Below are 19,806 nucleotides of genomic sequence, written 5' to 3'. Positions count from 1 at the left end.
TCTGAAAGGCTGATACTGCCTGACCTGCTGAGTATTTCCTGCATTTTCTGTTTTTATTTCAGATTTCCAGCATCTCCAGTATTCTGCTTTTCAGTTTTGAAACCAGTTTATTTCAATTCCCAGGCACCCGTAGCAAATAGCTAAATAATAAAGTAAATGCCAGGTGTTGGACTCACTTGTTTTTCTTTACTGTGTTGCACAGTGTATGCATGCAATGAATGGATACATTCAATGAAGCCACTGCATGTTTGGTTGCCACAGTGCTTACAGGAGGAGTTGAATTGATACACTCAGACTTGTTAATCATGACTGCAAAGAACTTATTTTAGGAATTAATGCTTGCAAAAGGTAACTTCCTGCTCTGGGAACATGTGTTGGGTTCATGGGTACAGAGGGCCAATGTCCTTGCAGAAATTTCTGACCATTAAAATTGGGGTCCAACATCTAATTAATTCATTACTGATCCATTTTATTCCATTTGCATGAGAAATGGCTGCAAGGAGCAAGTAAACAGTAAGTAGCCAGTTCTCCTCTGGCTGTTCTGTTCTGCCCAAAAGCAACATGTTGATGTCAAAGTGCTTGTGCATGTGTTGTGACTCATGTTGAAAGCGTTAGAGATCCACTTGCTTCATTTTGGATTTATATGTTTAAGGCGCTGATTGCGCACCAACATTAAGGCATCGAAGCCAGGTACTAGATCCCAGCTGCTGACCCTCTCTGACCCCAGTATCAATTTAGGAAAATGGAAACTTAATCTTGAACAGAGAATAGACTTCAAAGCAGACCTCATTATAGCTTAATACCAAGCTCCATACGTAAACTTCATTGAACCAGGACTGTCTGAAAGTAGAAAATATATGTTAGCTTTGGTTCTTGACTTTCAAATGGAAGAAGAATTCTTGTTCGTGGACTAAGGACAGGATGTTAACAGCCTATAAATTAAAACATATAAAGAAGGAAGCTGATGAGTACTAGGGTACTAAGTTATTCTAAGTCATTGGTAGTGAGTACCCAACAGGTACCTTATAGCATCTTGCTGTTTAGCAGCTGAGAATCACTGACAATCCCAATCGAATACCAGTTTTCTCACAACAGTTTTGTTGCCCGCTTGTAATATAATTTGTGTCACTTCATTTTCTGCTGAGTGGGGAAGCCCCAACTCAATTTCCACTGGTGCAGCATCTCCTTGTTTCTACTGGTTCTGATTTACATTAGGGAAAAAAAGACTCTGTTCCTGACCAAATGTTTCTGCATTTTCTGCATTGAAAATCCATCACTGACAAATTTCCCCCCTTCTAAATGCTAATCTTTTACGCATCAGGAGATAATAAAACTGTCCAGCGTAGCAGAACTCAGAGTGTAATAAGGAAGTTTATTGATTTACTTATTTTTGAATTTGAACAGTAAGCTGTATTTATAATGGTCTTAACTGTCTTTTTAAACAAATGTATTTTAGCTGCAGTCTCTAAAGGGCTTTTTGTTACAGTATTTTGCTAGACTTTTTTATTGCCTTCCCCTCCTTCCCCATGTTATAAATATAAAGCAAATGCGAAGGTAATCTTTTGGATCTTATTTCTATGGTAAACAATGATAATAGTATTTGAAAGCATGCTTCTGTCACACCTGGAAGTTGCATAAAAGGGAATCAAAGTGTCCATCTGGGCTGAGAGTCCACTATATCATGGATTTAAACCATTTAGACGGCCCAAGTGAAATTTGACTGTAAAGGCATTTGTAAAAGAGGTCATCTGTTGAATCAAAGATATTGCAAACCATTTTATCATTAGGTCACCTCACTTACACTTGATTAGAAGAAGAGGTTTCATTTGATGCAAGTATCAAGAGAATTGCCATACCTACCTGGTTATCAAGGTGCTATTTTCACAAAGTTTAATCCTGGATATCATGAGAATGCTTTATTTTTATACTCTCTATGACCCATCTACAACTTTTCTGAAAGATCATCTTATTTAGAAGCCTAATGGTAACTGTTTTGATTTTCTTCTCTTTCACACAAATTCAAATAAAGTCCTTCACACAAGAATCTTGACTAAACAATCAGTCTATGCGTGCATAAACCTGTATGCATCATGAGAATTGGCAATTTAGAAGTGCAGTGTCAAAGTCATGGCCTGCAGGCAAAATGCTCTTTTGATCCTATCACTCTAGCATCTTGTGCATCCTGATAAAAACAAAAAACTGCGGATGCTGGAAATCCAAAATAAAAACAGAAACAGAAATACCTGGAAAAACTCAGCAGGTCTGGCAGCATCGGCAGAGAAGATTACAGTTGATGTTTTATCTCTGTGTTTAATTGGCTGCCACTTCTCTTCAAGAAATGCCTACCTTGAAAAAGTTTTGTTCTACTCTCCGTCAGGATTTTCAAATCTCTCTTTTGCCTTGTTCACCTTCATCGCTTTCCATTTCTCTCCTGGTGTTTGCCTCTTTGTTCTTTTGTCTGTGACATCTTTTGGTTATCTCCTCCTATCACTGCTTGCTTGTCCCAACAACCACCACCCCCCTTCTCCCTCCCCACCACCCCCTTAAACCAGCTTATATTTCACCTCCCCACCCCCTTAAACCAGCTTATATTTCACCTCTCTCCTATTTTTACTTAGTTCTGTTGAAGGGTCATGAGGACTCGAAACGTCAACTGTGCTCTTCTCCGCCGATGCTGTCAGACCTGCTGAGTTTTTCCTGGTATTTCTGTTTCTGTTTTGTCTTGTGCTCCTGTCTTCCCTTGTTCCCTCTATTAGTGTCTGTGACTTCAGCTGCCTAAACCGTAAACTCTGGATTAGCCTCCTTACATCTGTTCAATAACCAATTTCTCCTCCTTTTACGGTCCCATTTAAAACTAAGCTTTCTGTTACTCATCCTTCCAAATTCTCCTTCTCTGGTTTGGTGTGCATATTTGTCTGATTACACTCCAATGAGTGCTTTAGAGACATTTTTCTATCATTTAAAGCTATATAAAAGCACATTCATCTTTTTCCTCTTCCCTTGTCAGCTCTTGCCCTTTAAACTTTCAGGGCCTAAAGGACTCAGGCTCTTCCCAATTTCTTGAATCAGGAAGCAGCCATTTTGCAGCAATCAGAAAGTTGCTGTTCACCAATCCTCCACGCACAGGAAATTTGAAGTTCTGCGATTTCCAGATTTTCAAGCATCAGGAGCAGGGGAATGTTGGAAACAAACGGAAATTATAGAAGAGAAAATGGAGAGAGGATTGTGGAACCAGGGGAAAGGAAAGGGTTGACTTTTTTGTGCTTGAAATTTCATGATTTTTCTGAGAGTCTTGTTCTTTGGATATGAAGGATGGCCTTTCTATGTAATGATACCTGGCCCCCTGACTAGTTGGATCCATGTATCCAGCTGCTAAAGGGGACATCCTGGTTTGGAACTTCAAGGTGACAGGCATGGTCATTCCACCATACTGAAGGTGAATACTTATCATGTAGTTGCTGAGGAAAGTGGGGCTTGGGATATCAGCTGTTGGAAAGTTTACCAGGAGGCTTTTTATGGAACACGCAATCATATATCCAAGGTTTGGTGTGTAATTTGACTGGGTTGAAGAAAGGCAACTAACTGCTGCCGAAGCTGCACACTTTCACCTTGTACAACAACCATTTAATGGGTACAGTATGGGCCTGATTTTAACTCTGTGCAAGTGGATAGGTTTTGAGTGAACTAAAATCTTGCCCTATATGTCCATGATGTGGACAAGAAGTTAGTGAAAATGTATCCACAGATTCCCTATGTTACTCACTCTGCTACTTGGAAGAGTTACTGGTACCTTCTGTCAACTTAACCAAGAATTATAGTAGTGTTTTTCAATTATCTAATGACTGGCTATATTCCTTATGGCAATTGGGTCTTTCTGGAGTTGACTTAACTCCAAGGTGACACACTTGACAATGAGATAGAGCACTTCCCACAAAATCCATTCCCTTATCCTTTGACTCCACATTCACCCGAGCAACAGTTTGAGGCTCAGCAGACAATTTGCAGCTTTGGTGTCGTATTTGACCCCAAAATGAGCTTTCAACCACATCCGCTCCATCACCAAGACTGCCTATTTCTACCTTGGTAATGTTGCCCATCTTCCTCCCACCTTATTCGGTTCATCTACTGCTGAAACCCTCATCCACGCCTTTGTTACCTCTAGATTTGACTACTGCAGTGCTTTCCTGGCTGGCCTCCCAATTTACAACCTACATAAACTTGAACTCGTAAAGAACTCTGCCCATATCCAAAATCACACCAAGACCCATTTATCTGTTACTGCAGCCTCACTTACCTACCTTGGCTCCTGGTCTGACAATGCCTCAGTTTTAAAATTCTCATCCTTATCCTCAAAGCCCTCATGGCTTTGCCCTCTCTAACTCTCTGATACCATTTGAGATTTTTGCACTTGTGCAACTGGGGACTCTTGATGTGAATTATTCACTATTGGTACTTGTGCCTCAGCTGCCTAGGCCAAAGGCCGAAAGCTCTAGAATTCCCTTCCAAAACATTTCTGCCACTTTACCTCTCCATCCTCCTTTTGAGCTGCTCCTTAAAACCTATCTCTTTCACCAAACATTTGGTCCTAATATTTCCTTATGTGGCCCAGTGTCAAGTTTTGCTTGTTAACACTCCTGTGAAGTGCATTGGACTGCTTTACCATATTAAGGACACTACATAAATGCAAATTGATTTTGATGATGTTGAAAGGTGAGTCAATCCTTTGTAGCAGACTTGGGTAATTTGAATCAGGCAGGTATGCAATTGTTCAGATCGGTACCTCTTGCTTGCCTTCTCAGTTTTGGATGAGGAGAAATTGGGAAGACTGAAGCCATTGTCTTTGGTCCCCATCACAAATTCCCTTCTCTAGCCACCAATTCCGTCCCTTTCCCCAGTAACTGTCTGAGGCTGTACAGACTGTATGCAATCCTGGCTTCCTACATGACCCTGCATTAAGTTTCTGATGCCATAACCTCTCCATCACCAAGACTGTCTACTTCCACTTCAGTAACATTGCCCATCTCCACTCTGCCTCAGCTCATCTGTTGCTGAAACCCTCATCCATGCCTATTTTACTTCTAGAATTGGTCAGAATGCTCTCCTGCCTGGTATCTCACCTTGTACCCTCTGCAAACTTGGGCTTATCCAAAACTCTGTTGCTCATGTCCTAACCCACACCAAGTTCCATTCACCCATCACTCCTGTGTTTGCTGACTTACAACTGGCAATGCTGCAGTCTTAAAATTCCTATACTGGTCTTCAAATCCTTCCACAGCCTTGCCCCTCCCTATCATTATAACCTTCTCCAGTCCTACAACCCTCAGATCTCCACGCTCCTCCAATTCTAGCTTCATTCATGACCTTGATTTTCATTGCTCCATCATTGATGACTGTGCCTTTAGCTACCTAAGCCCCAGGCTTAGCTCCCTTAACCTTTCAACCTCTTTACCATTCATCCTTTAAAACAATTCTCAAAGCACACCTCTTTGATCAAGCTTTTGGTTATCTATCCTATTATCTCTTATGTGGTTTGCTGTCAAATTTTGTATGATAGTACTTCTGGGGAGTGCCTTGTGATGTCTTACTGTGTTAAAGACACTCTATAAATGCATGTTGTTGTAATTGTTGATGATAACCAGCCAGGTTGATTATTTGATAGAACCTATAAGATTAGACTTATCCCTTGGGGCTAGAATTCTTTGCTCTCAGTTCAAAATAATCTTTCAAGCCATTGTGATAAGGGGAATGATGGTCCTAACTAGGCAATCAGTAGGAAGTTTACTGATCATCTGTTTCATTTTAGCTGATTATATTTGAGATCCCACTTGGGAATATGTTTTGGTTCCTGGCAATCTGCACTTTAGCTATCTGCATTGCTTGTAAGTGGGGTGTGATCCAATGGAAGATAATTAGAATGGCAAATGGAGTAAATGGAGCACCAACAGCTTTTTGAGCATTTGCACAATATATCTTCTCTTCCTGACTCCCACATCATTCTGCTGGAATCTCCCAAGGATCTATCATTGCCCCTCTTCCGCATCTACATGCTGACCCTTTGCAGACATGGAGCCAGCCTCCAGACATACTGATGATATCAAGCACTAGCTCTCCAACTCCACTCTAGCTATGTCACTGCCTCCATATTAAAAGCCGGCTTTTTCTACATCCTGTCTTGAACAAAAGCATTGGTAAGACCAAAGCCATCATATTTGGCCCCCACCACAAACTCAATACCCTTGCCACCAATTCCATCTGCCTCTGTAGATGCCTCAGGTTAAACAAGACAGATCACAACTTCGGTGCCTTATGTGACCCTGAAATTGCCACCCCTGCAGTCTCCAGCACAAAAAACATGTAATTCCATCTCCTTGACAATGCCCATTTCTACTTCTGCCTCAGCCTATTTACTGCTGAAATCTTGACCCATGTTTTTGTAATTCAATTACTTTCCTTATCACCCTCCAGGCCTCTCCGCTTTTTGTAAACTTCAGCTGATCCTTTTCCACACTCGCTCACCAATTATACCCATCCATGTTGAACTGCATTGCTTTCCAGTCCTCCAACACCAACAGTTCTCATTTTTGTGTTTAAATCAGTTCATGGCCTCATCCTTCCCTCATACCAGTCCTACAACTCCCCTCTTCCCTGAACTTTCCACTCCTCTGACTCCAGCCCCTTGTGCATCTTGTCATCCCTTCATCCAAATCACTGGCCACCATGCCTTCTGCCAGTTTTACCATGCATTCTGCAATTCCCTGCCTAAACTCTTCCATCTCCCTGTTGTTGAAATTCCTTCATAAAATCTCCCTCTTCAGTAAAGTATTTGGTCACCCCTCTTAATATCTTCTTCCTTGACCTGGTATCCATTGCAATTCTGTGAAGCGCACCAGAATGCTTTGTTTCATTTAAAAATTCTATATAAATGAAAGTTTTTGTTTATGGGAATATTAAATTAAATGGCAAGCATTTCTATGAAAATATCTCAAGCAGTTTAAAAGAAAATGGTAAGGCCATCAAAAGACCCCAAAAGGTGCCCCGATACCAGGTGCAAAAGGCATCGCAAATATATTAAACTCACTTTTCTCTTCTGTGTTATGGAGGAGAGCTTGGTCAGTCTGTAGCATACTGAAAGACAAAGCAAGGCTCTGGTGAAATTTATGCAAGTATACTGTAAGAAATGGCCAGGGAAATTTGTCGTGCCCTTGCAGCTATCTTTAGGGAATCATGAAAAACTGGTAAAGGAAAACAGCCTTTGACAAAGGAATAATTGTTGGGCGATTGTTCATGTTGGATAAGTTTGTTAGGGTAATGGAAAAAGGTAATGCAAAGGCAAAAGTGTAAAATCTGTAACAAATTGTCAAAAGTCCAACCTGAAGGAACCACCAAAAAACAAGTTTTTAAATCTATTCGGACTCTGAAGACTGGAGTGAGTCCTTGGTCTACAAAGAGCCAAAATTCTTCCTACTAATGGCACAATTCCACCTTCTAATTAAGGAGAGTTAGAAGCCCATTTATTTAGCAGTGCCAGTCTATCCATTTATCCATCTGAATTCCTTAATTTCTTCTAACTCTAATTCAATTTACGAGTTGCAGAATTTAGGATTGTAGTCGAGGTGTTGCTGCCCGTTTCACTCCCAGTAAGGTTGTCAATTCCCTTCTTCTCCCGAGAAAAATTTACTGAGCTGTTGGTTGCTCCATGGTGCCCTATCTAGTTGTCCATATTAATAAACGAGTCTTGGCAGTGGGTAACCACAAACACCATTGACACAATCTTAATGATGCATGTGTACTTTTAGCAGGGCTCTCTGGATGAAAAAGAAAAATAAAACCCTTGATGATTTATTTCCCTTCCCTAACCCAGTGGTGTTGAGGTCAATTGTCCCACTGTCCCAGCTTAGATTGGTTAGCATTGGACAGACCAGCTGTTGAACCTGAAGCTTTCTGGTCTGTGTACCTTAGCTATTCGCCACAAAATCTGCTGCGATTTTGGAATGAGATTATCAATAAAGTACTTGGTTTACCAGGCTATCATCATGAATGCTCAGCTAATATTCAGGAGGATCTTTCACCTCTGAAGGAAGAGCTAGGCTCCGTCTTCCAGTTGGAAGTGTACCTCTAGCCTTGCAACTAAGCTGAAGATGAATACCTGAGGGGCTGATGAAAGTGGTCATAAGTATGTGAAGTTATGGGAAATTTATTTTAATGTCCATGTTTGCGTTGTGGGGAGCAGCTTCACCCTTCACTAATGCACATTAGAAAGTTTCTAGCCGAGATGCCTTTTGTTTTCTATCCATTGCGAAGTGACTGTTAAAATTCTGTGAGGGAACTTAATGTAAGTGGTCATTTCTTAAGTAATTTGGTCATTTATAAATAAATTATTCTTATCAAATTAGATTTATAAATATTTGAACTTTAATAAATCTAGTGCAAGTAAAATGTTCCTATTCACCACTGTCAGTCTGTCAGAATGGATGTTACTTAACAATGCACGACAGCTTCACACCAGGCAACACAAAATGGAATTTGGTGACTGTTAAAGACTGAAGTGCTGTAACATAAAGAAACATTAACCAGGAATGCATATACTGAAAGAAGGCAGCAAACCCAGCTGTTATTTGCTGTAATAAGAGCTATCGTCACTTGGAGATCCTTCAAAGACAGAGCAAGTTTAAAGAATTAAAAGGTCAGTCAACAGCATCTTATAAGACACCCCTAGACGCTTGGTCCAGATAGTATTGATAAGATTAAGTGATTTTCCTTTCTGCAATGAGGTGCCTAGCGTAGAAGTTTTAATGTTATAAGAGGACTGAATAGAAAATATATGTTCAAGTATATAGCATTAGGACTGTGGATGGCAATAGAACTGATGCACAAAATGTTGTGCTGCATATATTTCCTGGTGATGCTGATGCAGAGCTTAGTAATACTTCTGAATCATGTATGAGTACTAACCTGTAAAATAATTTCCTATCTCCAACGTTTTAGGATAGTTAAATGTAACAACACATTCATTGGATTACTGAAGTCAGATTCAGAAAAAAATTCATTTTGAAAATGTAGAAAAATTTATTTACTTTGTTAAGAAAATTTTAAGGGAATTGGATTTTGTTTTCAAAATATAGCAGTGAGTTTGAAGAAATTGATGTAGAGTTTCTTAGATTCAGTTCTTTTCCCAAGGCACCTTTCCATAACCAAATGCTTTAGAATGAGTAATCGAAAGCTACCTTTAGCCAACCACTAGGGAGTCTTTATACACTGGCTTCGATTCGGAGCTGAGTGCAGCCCAGTATTCAGGAGGTGTTTGTAAGCAATTTCTAATGGCATTTTGATGTACATGTACAAAATTGATGTTGGATGGATCATTGTATAGTCTAAAACTGTAGAATTTGGAGGACATTTTCAGGTGGCGGTCAGATTCTGCCTGGGTGATCCCAGTATATTTTCTCATGTCACGGTTGATTAGGTTCACAGGGAAGTGGAAATTGTGGGGGGAAAATCTCCTATTACTGTACTGTGCTTGGCCATATCGGTTTTCTTTTTCCCTTTGGATGCAACATTAGTTTTAGTTCAGAACTGTAACTGCTTCCTACAATTTGGAGACTTATTAAGCAAAAGTTATTTTTACAACTGCATGACCTTCAAAGTAATAAGAACTGACTAGAACTTTTTTATTTGCATTGCTCTAATGTTTCTGATGAAATAAATGGGATAAATGTACTTGTTATTTCGTATTATGCAGCAGATTTTTTTTCACCATGGGTCTTTTTTTTGTTTAAATCAGATGGGCTTTTAAAACAACAAAAGTATAGAACTATGATATGAAATGGTTTTGCATTTTCTGTTATTGTCACCAAGATTGATTTTAAATGTTTGTTTCACTTGATTAACAATATTACATTAGGGGGAGATGTTGGTGCAGTGGTAATATCACTGGATTCGGAATCCAGAAGCCCAGGCTTATGTTCTGGGGACACAGGTTCAAATCCCACCATGGCAATTAATAAATAATTCTGGAATGGTAAGCTAGTCTCAGTAATGGTGGCCATGAAGTTGTCATCATTTGTCACCTAAAGGTTAGGTTCACTAATGTCCTTTTAGAGAAGGAAATCTGCCATCCTTACCTGGCCAGGCCTAGATGTAACTTCAGACCCACAGCAATGTGGGTGACTCTTATCTGCTGTCAAGGGCAATTAGGGATGCGCAACAAATACTGACCTTGTCAGTGATGCCTCTGTCCCATGAAAGAATAAAAAGAATATTTCTCATAAAATCTGTTTCAATATTGTGAGGTGGAATTTTGTCAGTGGTGTGCCATTCCCAACAGCGTAACCTCTGCTCTTTCCCATTTTGCATGGGATTACAATTAAAATTTTAAATGCAGTTGGCATGCACAGGAGACACGTGCAATTCTGTGGCAGGGGAAGCTTCTCATTGGTGAAACGCACCATCAACTGACAATGCTGCAGCTATGGACGGGCTATAAAAGAGCTTCCTGTTCCAACAGGGGGGCCCTGCTTCACTATCAGGATATTGCAGTGCTGCAGATCGAGAGATTTCTCCATATGAAGGCCTGCCATTGAATAATGTCAGAGCTGCCCCATGGTTCAGGTTCTCCTCCAGGGCATCAGGGAAAGGCGGCTAGTGCTCTTTCCTACAGATGGCATCAGAAGGCCCTCCCATCTTATCAAGGCAACCTGGAAAGAGGTCACAGAGGAGGTGAGCAACCATGGGGTAACACTAAACCTGGGTCCAATGCAGGCAACATGTCAATGACCTCCTTCGATCCACCAGGGTAAGTGCCAATGTCACATCTTCAATAGGAATCTCTCATGTGGTCATCAGTAATGTATATGTACAAGTGGGCTGCTATGCCAGAAGAGTGAGTGCATGATCAGCCTTAGTGCCACATGGCAATTGAGACCAAGGCATGAGGAAGTTTGGCTTTTGTGTGTGCTTGGATGCAACATATGACTGATAGACCAGCATATGTGATGGGAGTGCAAGCAGACAAGGCGATTAGGTGTCACTTGACAAATCGCTAACTCTGCACTTTATCATGTAGGACAAGCAGACCCACAACACCAGGGGGAGGAGACAGACAGGACAGGGAATCCCAGACCCCAGGCTCCTCACAGCCACAGGGGAATAGGTGATGGAGATGCTAGCGAAGAGGGTGGGAGATCCATCATAGATGGCGAGGCTGGAACAGCCAAGCATAAGGTCAAAGGGGCAGCCAACTTTGTGGTGGCCTATGGGCACACAGGATGAACACAGTGCAATGTGATGTTCAAATTGTGATGTATCTTAATATGATTCTGTTTGTTCTCCACTACAGGTCACCTCCATCCAAGGACCAGGCCAGAGCCTGAAGGCGCCACTTCTGGGGAACAAAGAACTCAATTCCCTAAAGGAAGCAACTTTACCTGCCTCACCAGCAACCTCCACCTGCACAGTTACATCCACATGTTCTGGGGAGGGTTCATGTTTAAATCTGGGAGCACACTCAAGTCAGCACACCACAGACACACCCCAGCAATTAGGGAGGCTATGACAGCCAGGTCCCCAGATAACCAGAGGACTTCTAGGGACCAAGCCCCTGTTGAGCCCCACACTAATGACGGACCTCTGGTAGTGGCCACAAGATGCCTGCTGGAAATGCAGCACAAACCAGGGGAAAACTTGGCGAAGATGTCAGAGATTATGCACAGCTTTGCATGGGATATGGTGGAATCCTTACTAGCCATGAGTTCTACCATGTCTCAGTCATTTCAGTGCATGGATATTGTCCAGGTCTTGCTGCATTTGGACATAGACTGCTTCAGTATCTGAGGAATCGCGAATGGTGCTGAACATTGTGCAATCATCAGCGAACAACCCTGTTTCTGACCTTATGATTGAAGGAAGGTCATTGATGAAGCAGCTGAAGATGGTTGGGCCCAGGAAACTACCCTGAGGAACTCCTGCAGTGATGTTCTAGAACTGAGATGATTGATGTCCAACAACCACAACCATCTTCCATTGTGCTAGGTATGACCCCAACTGGAGGAGAATGTTCCCCCTGATTCCCATCAACTCCAATTTTGCTAGGGCTCCTTGATGCCACACTCAGTCAAATGCTGCCTCGATGCAGTCACTCTCACCTCAGCTCTGGAGTTCAGCTCTTATGTCCATCTTTGAACCAAAGCAGTGATGAGGTCAGGAGCTGAGTGACCCTGGCAGAACCCAAACTGAGCGTCAGTGAGTAGGTTACTGCTAAGCAAGTGCTGCTTGATTGCACTGTTGATGACTCCTTCCATCACTTTACTGATGATAGAGAGTAAACTGATGGGGCAGTAATTTGCCAGGTTGGATTTGTCCTGCTTTTTGTGCACAGAACATACCTGGGCAATTTTCCACATAGTCGGGTAGCTGCCAGTGTTGTAGCTGTACTGGAACAGCTTGGCTAGGGGCACAGCAAGTTCTGGAGCACAAGTCTTCAGTACAATTGCCGGAATATTGTCAGGTCCCATAGTCTTTGCAGTATCCAGTGCCTTCCGCCTTTTCTTGATATCACATGGAGTGAATCGAACTGGTTGAAGACTGGCATCTGTGATGCTGGGGACCTCTGGAGGAGGCCAAGATGGATCATCCTCTTGGCACTTCTGGCTATGTGTGACAATGATCCGCTCCTCCTTTAATCCAAGGTGATGGAGGCCGCAGGTTTATAGTTAACTCCGCAAAGGAGGATGGCAAGGCTAGGCCTGCATCCCAGTAAGAGGATGGAGGCCTGGCGATGGAACAACAATGCCTTATTGCTGGGTAAACCTTGTATAGATCAGGTTGTCCCTGGCATCCCTTACACATCTCTCCATGGCCCTGGCATACATTAAAGGCTCATTTGCATTTATGGCCTCCTCATGCTCCAATTCATTGTCATCCGAGGATGGTTGATGTTGCAACAGCTAGAGCGCAAGGAACATGTGTTTACATTGCAAATCCAGGTTGTGCAGTGCACAACAGATCATGACTACTCTTGACATCCTCTGGAGTGCGTTTTGCAAAGCCCCACCAGACTGATCAAGGCCGCAAAAGCGCAATTTAAACATGCCAATGGTGTTTATGTTGGCTCTGGTGAGGCTTTTTTAACATTCACTACATGATGTGAGCATCGCTGGCTAGGCCAGCATTTATTGCCCATCTTTAATTGCCCTTCAGAAAGTGGTGGTGAGCTGCCTTCTTGAACCGCTGCAGTCCATGTGGTGTAGGTACACCCACAGTGCTGTTAGGAAGGGAGTTCCAGGAGTTTGACCCAGCAACAGTGAAGGAACAATGACATATTTCCATGTCAGGATGGTGAGTGGCTTGGAGGGGAACTTCCAGGTGGTGGTGTTTCCAAGTGTCTGCTGCCCTTGTCCCTCTAGATGGTAGTGGTTGTGGGTTTGAAAGGTGCTGTCTAAGGAGCCTTGGTGAGTTTCTGCAGTGCATTTTGTGGATGGTACACACTGCTGCCACTGTTTGTCAGTTGTGGAGGGAGTGAGTGTTTGTGGAAGTGGTGCCAGTCAAGTGTGTTGCTTTGTTCTGGATAGTGTCGAGCTTTTTGAGTGTTGTTGGATCTGCTCTCATCCAGGCAAGTGGAGAGTATTCCTAACTCAAGTCAGTATTTCTCACTTGTGCCTTGTAGGTTGTGGACAGATTTTGGGGAGCTTGATTTATGCACTTCTGTGCATCACTCTGGGAATGCCTCACTGCTCATCAGCCACGGATGCATTGATCATCCTTGTCGCAGAGGATTCTTCCATCAACCTGGGCTGGGGCTTCAAAAATCTCTGGAAGCCGTGAATTGCACAAGATGTATGCATCATGATAAGTCTCTGAGAAACGAGCCCAGACCTGCATGATTCATCTCCTGTGGCCGCACACCAGTTGTACAAGGAGTGAAATTCACAATAGCAGCTGGCTAGTCCCAGGAAGATCTATTGGCTACATGAATGCATTCGATGACCCCTTGCACTCTAGGAAACCGAGCAATGGTGCCAAACATGGCTGATCTTGCAGCCTGGCTGTCTTCATTGGTGGGTAAGTGATTGACATGACGGAATAGGGTATTGGCCAGCTCCTTTGTACACCTATGGGTGGTAGCCTCTGAGGTACCACATGTTGTCCTTCATGCCCTGAAAGCAATCACTGGTAGGAAATTGAGTGCTGCTGTAACTTTGAGGACCACTGGCACGGGGGTGAAGGACATTTCTCGGTTACTATTTCCCAGGACATCCTCAGTCACCTGTGGCATCACCTCTCTGTCCTCAGGATGCCAGTGTCCTTCTTTGCCAAGGCCTTCCCTGGATGGCTGTATCCAGACCAGCCTCCCACTCTGGTGCTGCTTGCTGTTGGCATTCCAGACTCTGTTGTTGACTAGCAAGAGCCCTCCTTCATTGTATCCCCTCCACCTGCTTCTGAGGTTGCAGGAATATCGGGTCAATGAGACCCATGGTTATTGTAGTAATTGCATTGTGTTAAGAGAGCAGATATAGGGATGACAGCAGGCTTGCCCATGGTTCTCATCCATAGAATTAATGATCAAGGCAATTGTGCACACCAGAACTCCACACAACTAAGACAGTCCACCTTCCACTTTGATCGAGATTTCATTCAGAGAAGCTGCATTTTACATAAGACCCTAACTATGGTGCATGTAACATTTCAGACCTGCTCCGGTGGCTTTCAGCCTCCTCCTGTCACCCTCACGTTTTCCCCTATCATTCCTGTCTCCCACAACATAACCTTTCACCATCCTTCTATGTGACCCTTGAACTTCCCACAGTTACCCTGGACCCTATCACCATTTCCATTGACATGCCATCTCTCCTTCCTGTGCCCATCCAAATGCCCACTCTGACCTTGAGCTATCCCATTATCCTCCTCAATTCTCCCATGCCCCACCCTAAGAGACATATGAATTTCCAAACCTGACACTCGTCCTGCTATCTACTGAATCCAACTCCCCGCTCTGACTGTGTCTGTTCCCTCCACCTTGCAGCACCCTCAATTTGAACTGCATGACCCCAACATTGACAGCATCAAACTTGCCCTTTAGGCCCCTCATTCCCTGCCTAGATCTCACCTGCCGCTCCCCAGGTATTCTTCCTTATAATTGACTCCTTAAAATAATAGGATTTGCAGCATTAAATTTCATGTGTTCACGGATTTGTTAATCATACAATAATTAAATACTTGCACTTAACAACAGCATTTATGACAAAATGTTGTGAGCTTCAGATAGAGAGTTCAAAAACTTTACCATTCCGTCAGTGAGATCATGGCTGATCTACTCCCTAACTTCATATACTCACCTTCACCCCATATCCTTTAATACTTTTGGTTAACAAAAACCTATTGATCTCAGATTTAAAATTAACAATTGATCTAGCATCAATTGCTGTTTGTAAGAAGTTTCCAAACTTCTACCATTCTTTGTGTGTAGAAGTGTTTCCTAATTTCACTCCCAAAAGGTTTGGCCCTAATTTTTAGACTAAGCCCCTAGGAAACTATAGGTCAGTTGGCCTAACATCTGTCATTGGGAAAATAATGGAACAATTATTAAGGAAGTAGTAGCAGGACATTTAGAAAATCTAAATACAATCAAGGAGAGTAAACATGGTTTTGTGAAAAGGAAATTTTGATAAATTTAATCAAACTCTTTGAGGGTGTAACAAGCAGGGTGGTTAAAGGGGAATCAGTAGATATAGGATATTTGGATTTCTATAAGGCACATGATAAAATGCCACATAAAAGCTTACTACACAAGAGCCCATGGTATTGGGGTAATATATTAGTATGGATAGAGAATTGGCTAATGAACAGGAAACAGACTTGGGATAAATGGGTCATTTTTTGTTGACAAACTGTAACTAGTGGAGTACTGTAAGGCTCAGTGCTGGGGCCTCAACTACTTACAATCCATTATTAATGATTTGGATGAAGGGACCAAGTGTATTGTAACCAGACTTGCTGACAATACAAAGATAGGTAGGAAAGTAAGTTGTGAGGAGAACAGAGTCTGCAAATCAAGTTAAATGAGTGGGCAAAAAATTGGCAGATGGTGTATGATGTGGGAAAATGTAAGGTTGTACACTTTGGTAGGAAGAATAGGACAGCAAATATTATTAAAATGGAAACAGACTACAGAATGCTGCAGTACAGAGGGATCTGGTTGTCCTGGTACATGAATCACAAGGTGACCAAGCAAGTACAGCAAGAAATTAGAATGATAAATGGAATTTTATTGCAAAGAGAATAGAGTATAAGAATAGGAAAGTCTTGTTACAACTGAACAGGGCATTGGTGAGACTATACCTAGAATATAGTTTTGTATTGGAGGCAGTTCAGAGGAGGTTCGACAGGTTGATTCCTAACTTGAAGGAGTTGCCTTTTAATGAAAGGTTGAGCAGGTTGGGCCTGTGCTCTTCGGACTTTAGAGGAATAAGAGGTGATCTTATAGAAACATACAAGATTCTGAGAGGGCTTGACAGGATAGATACTATGTTTGGGAAATCTAAAACAAGGAGATACAGTTTCAAAATAAGGGGTCTTCCATTTAAGATGAAGATGAGGAGGCATTTCTTCTCTCAGAGATTCCAAAGAGAATCTTTGGAATTCTCTACCCCAGCGAACAATGAAGGCTGTATCATTGAATATATTCAAGGCTGAGCAAAACAAATTTTTATTAACAAGGAAGTCAACATATGGGGGAAAGCTGGAAATTGGAGTTAAGGCCATAATCAAATCAGCCGCGATTTTCTGATTTTATGTTCCCTTCTCATCTAGATCTATTGTCTTTCTCAAGCAGGTCCTTCCCTTCAAGGTCTTCCTTCTAATAAATGAACAAAGAAAACTACTCAAAATATATTCCAGTGACTACATATAGACTACATATGAGGTTTATTGTCTAAATTGATTATTACTTTAAGATCTTAATTCAGCAGTTCAGTGGTCAATGCTTCTAAAAAAACCTCCTCACCTAACACTCAAATGATGAAGTTAATATTACTACAGTAAAAAGAGAAATCAATTGCAGCATAATATTAGCACACATCAAGTCAACAACACATCAAATCAACAACAACTTGCATTTGTAATGTGTCTTCAAATTAGCAAATAGCTCAATACAATTTACAAAAGCATTATTGGACAAAATTTGACACCAAGGCTTTGCACATTTATGGCAGAGGCAGCAGCTGTGCCCAATGGCTGGAAAGTCAAAGCTATCTCCTCTGCCCTGGAAGCTACAATTATTTTAAATGGTTCAGGCAATTAGCTGCCTGAAACCTTGGCTTCTGCCCCTCTGAGGCAGATGCACTGCTTCCGAGGGAGACAGAATTAAAAGCTCTTTATCTGAATGCGTGCAGTATTTGTAACAAAATGGATGCATTGATAGCACAAATAGAAATAAGTGAGTGTTAAATGGTAGCCATTACAGAGACACGGGGGAGAATTTTTTGCTTGTCTGGCGTGTGTGCCCAACTTGACCGAGCGTAAAATGACGCATGATGACATCGGGCGAGCGTCTTGCACAATATTTCGGTCAGCGGATGTGCACTGGAGTTGGCAGCATGCCCGCCGACAATTAAAAGGCCTACTATGACCATTAAAAAGTCAATTGAAACAAATTTTTCGCTGCCTGTCCAACCTTACAGTTGGCAGACAGGCGAAAAGGCCAAGTGGCCTTTGCATTTTTTAGGAAACCTCATCCACAGGCGGGATGTGGTTTCCAACAGCAGATAATAAAATAAAAATTTTTAAATTTCATTTAGAACATGTCCCTGCTTATGCGACAGAGTTTTATAACATTTTAAAAATCTTTACTTTTGATGTTTTAAACTGTTCATTTCCCTGAGGCAGCTCTGTGCCTCGGAGATTCTCAAGCGCACACCTGAGCATGTGCGCAAAGTTTACGCTCACCCTCCTTCTCTTCACCATCTCCCCCCCCCCCCCCCCCCCACCAACAGGCAGCTGCCGCTCGTGTTTCACACTGGGCTTAACTGACCCTGCAGCATGAAATCATGGTCTGGCCCCGACCGCGGGCGGTGGTTGATTTCCTGACCGCCCCCGTCGAGCCCACCTGTCGAGGGAAAAATCCTCCCCATGGTTATAAGAGGTCTGAATATTCAAGGGTATTTGACATTTCTGAAAAACAGGAAGAAAGGAAAAGGAAGTGGATGGCTCTGTTAATAAAGGATGGGATTAGTACAATTGTGAGAAATGATCTTGCTTCAGAAGATCAAAATATCGAACCAGTTTGGGTGAAGGTTAGAACTAGCAAAGAAAATAATTTACTGTTGAGAGTAGTTTATAGGCTCCCTAACAGTAGCTACACTTCACGAAAGTAAAAATCAAGAAATAATAGGGGCTCATAAAAAAGGTACTGTAAAAATCACAGGCAATTTTAATCTTCATATAGATTGGACAAATCAATTGGCAAAGGTAGCCTGGAGGGTGATTTCATAGAGTATATCCAGGACAGTTTCTTAGAACAATATGTTCTGGAACCAATCAGGAATCAGGCTATTCTAGACCTGGTAATGTGAAATGAAACAGGATTAATTAATGACTTTTATAGAAAAGGATATCCCAGGAAAGAGTGATCATAATATCCTAGAATTTCACATTCAGTTTGAGGGTGAGAACTGTGGGTTTATAACTAAGTTCTTAAACTTAAAGGCAATTACAAGGATAAGACGATAGTTGGCAAAAATGGACTGGAAAAATAGGTTAAAAAAACAGACAGCAGAGAAGCAATGACAGATATTTAGGGAGATAATTCATTATTCTAAACAAAGATATATTCCATTGAGATATATCCCATTCCAAAGGAAGTTAAGGATGGTATCAAACTTGAAAAAAAAGGTGCTTAATGCTACAAAAATTAGTAGTAGGTCAGAAGATTGGGAGTCTACTCTTTCTCCTATCTTGAGAAGAGCTGCTGGCCAATCAGAGGGTTGACAACTCTTCAGCCCCAGCACCACAACTGGAAGCACTGGTCACTGCTGGGATTGCAGCAGTCCCCAGAACAGAAGCATCGCTGGAGGCCAAGATGATAGATGAATGGAACAGTCTTACCAGGGCCGGTCAGGCAGGCCTGAGGGAGAGGAGCGGTAGTCAATCACGATGACTGGGGAGGGCCTTCTTAGCAAGGGAGACCCTGGCTGCTGGAAGACTCTCTTTGAAGTTCACCAGGTGACCTGTGACCTCATCATGTGTCATGGGCCTTCCCAACAGTGTGGCCTTTAATTGGCCATCATTTGGCCACTTAAGAGTTTCAATTGTCCCAGGGTGGGTGGGCTGCTTGCCACCTAGCCCGCTGCAGGTAAAATACCCATGAAGGCAGGAAGGTGATAGGTATGGCACCCCCCATCATTCCCCCATTACTTGATTTTACACTTCACCCGCCTGCCAGCCTGCTCCCAGTGAGGGAGTGGGGGGGGGGGGGGGTTATAAAATTCCAGTCTAAGTTACAAAAGGAGATATTGGGACATCAATAAGGGGCATATTAAAGTAAGGGAGAGATGTTGAGAGGTGGAGAGATTTAGGGTGAGAATTCCAGAGCTTAGGGTCTAGACAGCTGAAGGCATGGCAGTCAATGGAGTGGCGAAGGGACTCAAAGATACACAACTGGCCAGAATTAGAGGAACAGATTTAGAAGTTGGAACAACTTTCTCAAAATATGAAAGCATGCTAAAGAAACATCCATGAAGTCAGCTTCCTATTATGATCCATATCACATTTCTGATGCTGAATGTGAATTCCAACTAAGTCTACTTTGAAAAATCA

At 42.3% G+C, this 19,806-nt stretch overlaps 1 protein-coding gene across 1 annotated transcript in view; it reads left to right on the top strand.

Annotated features, from left to right (window-relative positions):
• pou6f2 (POU class 6 homeobox 2) overlaps nt 1-19,806 on the top strand; it is a 1,008,671-nt gene that overhangs the window by 796,634 nt on the left and 192,231 nt on the right. Inside the window, exon 16 of the mRNA XM_041189250.1 lies at nt 19,323-19,342. Within this exon, the coding sequence (XP_041045184.1) occupies nt 19,323-19,342 (20 nt within the window). The remainder of the gene's footprint in view (nt 1-19,322; nt 19,343-19,806) is intronic.

This window comes from Carcharodon carcharias, chromosome 6 (genome assembly GCF_017639515.1).
Source record: "Carcharodon carcharias isolate sCarCar2 chromosome 6, sCarCar2.pri, whole genome shotgun sequence".
In the NCBI taxonomy this organism is placed as follows: Eukaryota; Metazoa; Chordata; class Chondrichthyes; order Lamniformes; family Lamnidae; genus Carcharodon; species Carcharodon carcharias.
Note: the sequence above shows the minus strand (reverse complement) of the source record. Positions and strands in the feature narration are given on the sequence as shown.